We start from the raw sequence: 10,574 nt of genomic DNA, 5'->3' as shown, positions 1-10,574 counted from the left end.
AAATTTGAAACTCTACACTTCTCTTCGAAGACAATATTGTTACCACCACTCATGCTAATTTTGGCTGACTGGAATGTTGGTAAAGTAAACCCAAACTCCTGTCGCGATAGACGAAACCAATCTGCAGAACAAAGCTGAGGCATGGAAGAAACGAATCATATGCTTAATTGCTTGTCCAAGAAAAATCATTCTACGCCATCTCCATCCACCAAGCGACCTCGATTCTTTGATCCCACATCAAGTCCTCTTTAATTTTCCTTCAGAATACGTATATCCGTATATAAAAACATACCATCGCCATCAGCACATGCACGTCCGGCGACCCAGCGTTGTCCGGCGACCGGCGGTAGGCAGAGAGGCATGGATAAGAATAACGTCGCCGGCGGCAGGGCATACGAAGAGGAGGAGGGGGAGGAGCTGGACCCGGCGGTGGAGTGGAAGCAGGCCGGCGAGGAGCAGGACGTGGTGGAGATCCGGCTGCCGGGATTCAGGAAGGAGCACGTGCGCGTGCAGGTGGACAACTACGGCGTGCTCCGCGTCACCGGCGGCAGGCCGGCCAGGGGCGGCCGGTGGGTCCGCTTCACCAAGGACCTCCGCCTCCCCGACGGCTGCGACGCCGACGGCGTCCGGGCCAGGTTCGAGGACGACAGGCTCCTCATCACCCTGCCCATCGTCCCCGCCGCCGCCGGTGACGCGGCCTCGCCGACGACACCGTCGCCTGAGCCGTTGCCGAGGACGTCATCGTTCCAGCCACCTTCCTCAGTGCCTCCTCCTCCTTTACCTCCACCTCCGTTGCTAGAGGAGATGAAGAAGAAAGAGAAAAAGAAGATGGAGGGCAGGAAAGCGAGAGAGACGGCGAACGCTGGAAATGGAACACCGCCGGAGGTGACCGAGAGAAGGGAAGTGTCACCGAATCTGCTGACGCCGGCGAGCAGGGATCCAATATCGACGACGGAGCTGGTGGCGAACATGGCTGCCGCGGCGGCAGTTCTGGTGGGGATTGCGGTGTCCGTGTGGCACACCATGAGCGGCAGCAGCTAGTAGTCGTAACTTGAATGCACTGTAAAGCATTTGACTTGATGACGCTACACTGCTCACTAATTTCATATGTACAATGTAAATAGCACAGAGGCTTTATTTAATCTGTAAAGGATACTATCATGAAGTTTAACACATGCAATGCAACGGAGGCAATGGCAGGACCTCACTATAAAGAATTGGTGAGGCACGATGACAGAGTCTACATTTTAACAAATTGGGCCTAAATTGTTAAGGGTAACTGAGCTGAAGCTACAAAATAAGCTAAGCTGGTTTAGACAAGATTCAGGTTTGTCAAAAACAAAAATCTATTTGCAGAAATTATTATGGGCTCATGGAGGCCCCTCTAGCGTGCAATATTGTCAGTACTGAACAATGTTCAACGGGATTGCCAGCAGCCACCGATACTACGTTGTTTTTTCGATAAAGGGAATATATTAATAACGAGAGATACCAATTACACCCAGCCTCTGCAACAACGCACCACCCTAATGGCACTACGGATGCACACAACCAAAAAAAGGAAAAGAAAACTAAGAAACAAAAGTCCCGCTACAGTATCACCGACCTAACAACAGCAATACAACCACCACCATGACAACACCTGAATTGCAGACTCTCCAAAAAACGACGCCTCCAAGAAGGGAACAGTGCTCCAACACCGTCGTCGCCCGATCAAAGATCTTAGGTTTTCACCCTGAAGATAGTCCCCACTCTCAAAACAATGCCTCCACTAAGGTCACTGTCAGGCACAACCAGTTAAGGCCAGACCTTGGGTTTTCACCCTGAAAGGTAGGACTCTGCGCTTCACATGTATTGTCGCCCCCACTTTCATACCGCTGCTGTGAAGCCCGGACACCAAGCAAGCCCCTCAACAGCGCGGAGACTTGAACCTCCCTTAGCTAGTCCTCCCATCCGGCCTTCATGAAATTCTCTTCTTCCGACTTTCATCATGAATCCATAGTCACTTGATGTCAACACAGAAAAAGAGCTTCGCGCCGCTCCCTCCAGAACCAAACGGTCGGAATAAACACATGGGTGCGCACGACCGAATACCTCCGATCCAGCAAACTCCAGGCAAATCACTGTTACATTGGCCGGCGGAGCCTTCCGGAACTCAACCCTCCGGCCAGATCACGAGTCCAGGCCTCCGGTAGGTCCTCCTCTACACGCAAGAGAGGCCCTAGGACCGCCGCCTTTATTCAGGCCGGACCCCCACGTCGGCGACCATCCCGGGCTGGCCAACCCAACCCTCCACCGGCGACACCATCGCCGGCTTCCATGCACATCCGTCTCACCGCCGGATGGCGTTGATAGATCAAAAATCCACCACCACCAACCGCAGGCCGACCCTCTCCGACGAAGAAGAGGCCACCTCCTCCGTCAAACCCAAGGCTGCTGCCCCGGGCGCCCTCGTGTCGCGGAAGATGCCCGAGATCGCCTCCGCGCACCAACGAGAGGCGGGGGTGGATGGCATGGCGCAGACCGAGGGTCTGGCCGCCGCCCACCACCAACCCCTGCCGGAGTACTGCGGGAAGCCGACGAGAAGAGGGAGACTGCAGCGCCGCCCATCCCACCCGCGCTGACCGGTCCGCCAGGGGACAGCCGACGGGAGGAGGACCGCCGCCGCCGTCGCCCGTCCCACGCGCGTCTTCTCCGCCAAGCATCGAGGAGGTGGGGATCCGGCCGCCGATCTCCACGCGGCGACGAGGAAGGGCCCCCGCCGCCGCCACGCTCCGAGGGACTTTGCCCCCGGCGGCGCTACCGGCGACGGCGGCGGCGGAGGGCAGGGTGCGGGAGGGTTAGGGTTGGGGGCGGCTCACCGATACTACGTTGTGAAGGCATATTTTCTGAAATAACAAAGACTCAGAAAATCTTTACTTGAACATCCAAACGAACATTGTATATGCTTACCTTCAAACTATAATGTATGACTTTGATAACCTGGCTGCAGCAAAAAAAAAAAATACCGATGCTGCAACCATTTATTTAGATAAAGAATAATTGCCTACCCACAAAAACAAAGAACCATTGTCATATACATGGTTAACACGTAAGTTTAAATGTGAGACATATCAGTAATATGTTACGACCTTAACAGTAGCTCCCAATATAGATGACAGATATGTCCCAAATTTAAAAGTATTGTCAGAGCTAGTGGAGGGGGCACATCTCCGGTCATCCTGGTCTCACAATGCAACAACAAAAACTGGTTGATTGCCATCTCAGAGTAATGCATCATATGAAAGTAAATATATATACTCATATGCGGAATATATGCGGAATATATGTTATGATCGACATGGGGAAGAAGTCGTGGTCACTGATTCCCGACATCCGTCCGGGACATGTGTTGGTTAATATGGGTCTTGTCAATGTCTCATTAATAGTTTTTTTTAAGTAACTTTTGGTCTAAATTTTGGACTAGAAATTTTCAGATGAACTAAAACCGGGCATTGGTGCGATCTCACTTGAGACCTTGTTGACTAACTTGGAGTGCTTGCGGGACTTGTGATCAATAAATTTTCTGTAAATTTTGTTTTTCTTGTTGAAATTTGTGTTATTTCTTTTTCTACAAGACCTCTTGGAAAAATTATGCAAACCGACATACATATTCCAGATTTATTAATTCATGTGTACAACCTGATTTTTTTATTGGCCACATCCATGCGATTAACACAAATCAACATATTATCATAACTCTTAGCACATATCATTTTTTTTTTTATAAATGGAATAAGGAGAAACCAAATATACCCAGCATCTGCAACAACGCAATATCCTAATGAAACTACGGATGTACACAGCCAAAAAAAAGAGAAAAATAAATTAAGAAGTAAAAGTCCCGCTACAGTATTCTAGGCCTAGTGTGGTGACCCTGCATACCACTGCATGTTGTAGTATGCCAGTCGTTGATATAACATTCACGAAGTACCATTCCGCAAATATTACATCCCTCAGAGTAGTACAACAGAACATAGCAGGTCCATAACTCATTCATTTATTATTACAAACATAATACACATATCGTCTTGGAGCTCCTCTTGGGTCCTAAGAGGGATACTCCTGTGTTCGAGGCGAACCCAACTTAATTTACAATATAGAAGTCTCATTAAGTTATACATTTATTTCCTCGAGCAGCTATGTACTAAGAGTTCGCACTGCTCGGCTACTACTACTACTCGGTGCTTCTAGGCTTGATCTCCTCCGGAAGCCTCCCCGGTTCCGTAGACTATAAGGTAGTCTACGCCTTCAACACCTCCTGAGAGGTCTGGTTCTTCATAGCCGATGATCTCGGCTCCTTCAGGGTTGTTGTAGTCCTCCTCCAGACGATTCAGACAATCTAAGCAAGGGATTTAAGAGTGGGATGAGTACGAGCGTACTCAACAAGTTCATTATAGATAAGAGGTGTTTAATGCACTAGCTACGATATTAGACCAGAAAGTCTAATACCAATGCAGGTTTTGATAAACATTTCTTCAAGAGATTGCTTTTATTTCAAAGAGCTATGTCCGTCAGCCTTCACCGGTTTACTAGAACTTCATGGAGCTCCTTTCCGGCCGCGTTCGCAGTTCCATATCCCGGAACAGGGAGTGACAGGTCACGGTTCTTTACACTCTGCAGAGGTGTGTTGCTTTACCCATAAGAGATCTTAACCTTGGTGCCAACCGGGCAGCTTTCCCATCCACACTTCCTTCGGTGTGAGGCCCGGTATAAGGTCTAGCCAATCATGTTCCTCCGCTACCTCGAACACCCACCCTTTGTTACATGACCCGACCCTGGGTCCTCGCCGGTCCCATTATTCCCATAGATTTCAGGGTGGACCCCGACCACGACGACAGTCTGGGATCGAACCAAACTCCTTCGCCGGTAGCTGCAACCCATCCTAGACCGCAATACCGTGGGGACTTAAGGCTTCCCCAGCCAACCGCTTGTTCTTCGGGCGACAAGTGTCTACGGACTATGCCGTGGGGACTTAAGGCTTCCCCAGCCTACCGCTTGCCCTGACAGATACAAGTGTCTATGGTAAAGCGCATCCGTTGATGAACGAGAGGTGGAAACACTTTTGACTACTCCGTCCCACTCCGGATCTTATGGTTAACACGGGTATTACGGCACAAGAATCACTGGCGACATTTGTTGTTTAATCCTAGATGGATATAAACCCTTGCAATGGAACCTCCACCATATCAACACAATCCATGGTTCCATTGCCAACCACATAGTCATATTCATAGTTATGAAAATAGTGGTTTTGGTTTTTATGCAATAGTGATAATCATAGTACTTTGCAAGTAATTTGATAAAGATACTCAAATGGTATGAGCAAGCGATGAACTTGCCTGAACACTGCAAAGTTTTGCAGTTGGATGGTGTGGACTGACCCTTGTCCTCTGTTTCTGAAAAATAGCATCATTGTCCGATAAGGGCAATGGTTAAAGAAGCAATTATGCATGATTCCAGTTTTAGGGTTTGTTCCCCCCTTCCGATGTCGTTATTATTTCATGTAAGAGGTTAATACTAAGAATAATTTAGGGATACTTTATTTAAAGTAAAAATACAACCTTGAAATGTTGTCAAGGTGTTTTTAAAGTCCAAATGCATTAATGGATTTATTTCCATTATTGAAAATAATATGTGTGATTTAAATGATTATTTAAATCATCCAATTAACACTTATTCTTAGTTGTCTTCAATAATTCTCTTTGATATGTTATTTAGGTAGAGAATTTTATGCTGATCAATTATCATATTTTTATTTATTTTTTTAGAGCCCTGAAACATTTTCTATTTATTTTCAAAGTTTCTGGTTTATTTAAAAATGTGAAATGTCTATATTGCCCCTGGGCCCACCTATCAGGGTGGCCCAGCGGGTTAGGTCGCACCCGAGCCACTCTGTTGGCTCGGTCAGCCCACTCGTCTTCTCCTCTCTCCTCGCGCAGAACCCTAATCCCCTCCGCTCTCTAGCGACGCTCTGTCGCCGCCACCGTCGCCGATTTGTTCCGGCGGACTCCGACCGTACCCGGCGCTGAGATCGGTCACGGATTGACCGCCTCTCGATGCCGCATCCAGTGATCCACGTTGATCTGGGATTCGTCCTCGCCATCGCGCGGCCCCAACTCGCCTGCAACCCAGGCCGCAAGGATCCATGGCGATGCGCCGCCCACCGGCGCCCCTGATGTTGCGGTGTTGCCGCGCCTGGCCGTGGTGGTGCTGGGCGCGGCGGCGCTGCCATGGCCAGGCCTGGCCTGGCGCTGCCATGCCTCCGGCGTGTGCCGCCGTGGCCGCCATGGCCGCCATGGCCGCGTTTCTTCGCCCGCGTCACCTGTAAGTGCTCCTCGCCTCCCCTTCTCTGCTATCTGTGCTACCTCCTCCTCCTATTCGTCTAGCTCCTCCACTGGCTTGCTCTCCCTGTGGAGAAGCTAGCCGTGTAGATGTACTGCTACGGCTATGCTCCTGTGGCCTTACTCTATTGCTGATGTGCTTCTACTGCCTTGCTTGCTTGCTATGCTGCTATTGCCATGCTTGCTGGCTGTGCTGCTACTGCCATGCTTGTACTTGCTATTCTCTCTGAATTCCTATTCTGTGCCTCTATTCTAGTTGCTACACTTGCCAGAGTTCAAGTGTATTCATGTGTGATACCCTGGCTGGTTTACAGTGTGCCATTTCTTGCAATTATGCAAGTGCCAGAGCCATTGTGGCTTATTCTGGTGCTCAGTTTGATGATTGTGCTCAATTGAGCATTACTGTGGCTTACAGTGTTGTTAAACAAGGATTTGATGTGTGCCTTGCTTGTGCATCTTGATCCAGTGGCTCATCATGCCCTTGATGTGATCTGGATATAATCATGGATTATTATTTGATTATCTGTGAAGCATCTATTGATTAACTGTGGCTGTTTAATTCATATATTTTCTGTGTGATGCCAGTGATTGATTCTAGCATGCTTTGGCATGCTCTAGCAGGCTCTGGTGATCAATTGATCACCACTTGCTTGTTGATTGCATGCTTGATTGCTGCATGTGCCTATCTGGGGCTCCCTCTGGTGTCTGTGTGACACACATGCCTATGCTGGTGTGTGCTGTGGTTGGCTCAAGCAATTGCTGTTGCTTGCAGTGATCAATTGGATCCACTGCAAGGCTCTGGTGTATTGATTTCTTGTATATTCATTTATCTGTGTTGTCTTGCTTGGCTAAGTGGATAAATGATGTGAACTGCTTGCAGTTGTGATCATCTGACAGTTAATTTGATTTAGCTAGAGGGATGCCAACATCTGTTGGGTACCCTAGCTCATACTAAACCCTCTTGGGTAATGATTTGATGGCTGGAAATGTTGGCTGTGGGTTGAGGTGGCCTTGTCAGTCATTTGGTGCTGTCATGGTAGCTCCCCCTTTTTCTGTGGCTTGCTGTGGTGAATTGTTGCTCACTGGCTTGACCATATTTGGTTGCCAGATGCTTTTGATGTTGACAAACCTGGATAGACACATGATAGTCTATCCTGTTTGATGGTGTAGTGGCCATAGGTGCTAAGTAAATCTGGCTAGCTAGATAGGATCATCCCTTGTTGGATTTCTTTGATTATGTCACTGGTTTGGCATAGCCAATGTTCCCAGGGTGCTTTCCTATTGGTTTTCCTCTTGCTTTCTTGCACCAATTTGGCTAGTAGCCAGATGATGACTCACATATAGGGTATCTACCCACTTTGCTTCCTGTGACTTGTGCAAATGATGGATTTGTATGAGCAAAACCCTGCTTGCTCATGATTTGTGGTATACCTCACTCCAGCTCCTAGAAATTTGGGTGTTGGTGTAGAGGATGGCTTCTGTTTGGTTGATTTGCTTCAGTGATGAACTGGTGCTTGTCCTGCTCCTCCTTGTGAGCTTGTGAAGCTTGATTTGGTTTTGTGGAGGTTTTGGACAGGTTGAACAGCTCTGGCTGTTCTTCCTGTTCTTGCTGTTCTTACCCTTTGGAGATTCTGCCGATGAGCTGCTAGGGTTTCTGGCTGTGAAAAGGTTTTATATGAACCTTTGTTGGCTCCTCTTGTCGACAGCTTGGCCTGGCACCAATTTGGTGACTCTCCTGGTTGTGTGTGTGTGCTGTTGTACATGCACAGTGCCTGGTGAGCAGGATGTGTGTGTGTGTAGCCTGATGCTGTGCACTTGGACTTGGAGAGGATCAGCTCGGCTGATCTTTGTTCATATCCCCTCTATTTCATTTCTTTGCTAACTTGCCAAGTGGTATTGCCACATGGCATAATGTGGTGTTAATTTTGTTTGTGTGCAGGGATCAAGCATTTGATCAAGATGGATATGAAGATCATTCAATCCAAGTTCAAGTGAAGATTACTATGTAGTATTTAGGATAGAATCATAACTTGTACCTTTCTTTTATTTTCATTTTCTATCTTTTCCAATTTGTGTAATGTGTTGTAATATATCATATTTATATTCTGGATATTGTAAATGACATTGTATTATGTGTGATTATCAATAAAGCTCAAGTTTTCCTTAATGAGCTTTATCTAATTGTTTTCTATTTAAATTCTCAATTACTTATAAGTGTTTATTGAATTATCTCAAGTTTGAATTATGTGATATCAATTTGATGTTTGAATTTGAAATTCAAATTCAAATTTGGTTTGAATTCAATCATGCAACTTAACTTTTAATTCAATCATGCAACTTAAGATTGCATCTCTTCTCTCTTCTCAAAACCCTAATCTAGTTAAGTAAGAACAAGTTCATCGCACTCTCGAAACCCTAACCCTGTAGGGTGTCGAGAGAGAAACCTGTCCCCCTTCGATGCAGTTTTGTTTTAAAAGCGCGAAATTTCCCCGTAATTTACAATGCAATGCACATCCCTTTCTAAAATCTACCCCTCGATCGTCTCTAAACCTGGGACATTACAGCCTTTCCCCCTTAAAGAAAACTTCGTCCCGAAGTTGTGGTTGTAATACCTGAAGAGTTCGGGGTATGTTTTCCTCAGGTCTTCCTCCTTTTCCCAGGTGGCTTCCCTCTCGGGATGATGCTTCCATTGTATCTTGCAGTATTTTATGGCTCGATTCCTGAGTTGTTTCCAGTTCTCCTCGAGAATCTTCGCTGGCTTCTCGATGTATGTCAAATCTGGTTGTAACTCGAGCTCTTCATGTGATACTGGCTCATCTGGGGTCTTCAAACACTTTCGGAGTTGCGACACATGGAATACGTTGTGAACCTGAGATAACCTTCCTGGTAGTTCCAATTCAAAGGCTAACCCTTGGTTTTGACTCAGAATCTTGAAAGGTCCGATGTACCTAGGGCTTAACTTCCCCTTTACTCCAAATCTCTGAAGTCCTTTCATCGGGCTCACCTTGAGATATACCATGTCTCCAACTTGTGGCTCCCATGTTCTTCTCTTCTGATCGGCGTAACTCTTTTGCCGACTTTGGGCTATCTTCAACCTATCTCTGATAATGTCAATTATTTGTTGCTTTTCCTTGACATAATCAGGATTGAACTCTTTGCTTGCTCCGGCTTCATACCAACATATCGGTGATCTACACTTCCTTCCATATAGAGCTTCGAATGGTGCCATCTTGATGCTGCTTTGATAGCTATTATTGTATGAAAACTCTGCTAGTGGCAAGTGTTCCTCCCATGATCCTCCGAAGTCTAGGGCACAAGCCCTAAGCATATCCTCTAGGATCTGATTAGTTCTCTCCGTTTGTCCACCTGTCTGAGGATGATAGGCGGTACTATAATCCAACTTGGATCCTAAGGCTTCGTGTAGTTGCTTCCAAAATGCTGACGTGAACACGGATCCTCGATCCGACACGATCTTCTTGGGCACTCCATGTTTACTCACGATCTCTTTGATGTAAAGATCGATGAGTTTCTCTCCTTTATCCTGCTGATTTACTGCTAAGAAGTGTGCACTTTTCGTCAACCGGTCCACGATTACCCATATCATGTCCTTCTTTTTATTGGTCATGGGTAGTCCGGTGATGAAATCCATTCCTATCTCCTCCCATTTCCATTCTGGAATGGGTAAAGGTTGTAACTTTCCTGCCGGACTCTGGTGCTCAGCCTTCACCCTTTGGCAGGTATGGCATTCCGCCACATATTGTGCTATCTCTCTCTTCATGTTGTTCCACCAGAATAGCTTCTTTAGATCCATGTACATCTTTGTACTTCCCGGATGAATGGAATATGGTGTTTGATGGGCTTCCCGGAGTATTACTTCCTTGATTTCAGCAATATCCGGAACACAGATCCTCTTCTGGAACCATAATGATCCCGATTCTCCGCGGTGAAATTCTGATGGTCTTCCTTCATCTATTCTTCTCATCTCCTCCACGATGAATGGATCGTCCAACTGACCCACCATTATCTCATTCTTCAAGTTAACATTTAGCTCATCGGCTACTTGTAAAGCCGATAGTCCTTCATGAGCTTCTTTCTCCCAAAGTTGTATTTGGGCTTGGCTTATTTCCTTCCTCAACTCTGGTGATAACTCTTGTTCCACTCCTCCAGTGCTCTTCCTACTCAAGGCATCTG

The 10,574-nt window shown here is 46.9% G+C and overlaps 1 protein-coding gene across 1 annotated transcript; it reads left to right on the top strand.

The window, feature by feature from the left end:
- The first annotated feature begins 341 nt into the window (after positions 1-341).
- LOC127304472 (uncharacterized) lies at positions 342-1,041 on the top strand. The gene has a single exon (XM_051335147.2). The coding sequence runs from the start codon at positions 361-363 to the stop codon at positions 1,039-1,041; it is 681 nt and encodes a 226-aa protein (XP_051191107.1). The 5' UTR covers positions 342-360.
- The last annotated feature ends 9,533 nt before the right edge of the window (positions 1,042-10,574 follow it).

This window comes from Lolium perenne, chromosome 5 (genome assembly GCF_019359855.2).
Source record: "Lolium perenne isolate Kyuss_39 chromosome 5, Kyuss_2.0, whole genome shotgun sequence".
Classification (NCBI taxonomy): Eukaryota; Viridiplantae; Streptophyta; class Magnoliopsida; order Poales; family Poaceae; genus Lolium; species Lolium perenne.
The sequence above is the reverse complement of the archived record's forward strand: the minus strand, read 5'-3'. Positions and strand labels throughout refer to the sequence as shown.

What these genes read in the sequence shown, in the direction of transcription:
- LOC127304472 (XM_051335147.2), top strand. Translation starts at nt 361, where the DNA reads ATGGATAAGAATAACGTCGCCGGCGGCAGGGCATACGAAGAGGAGGAG.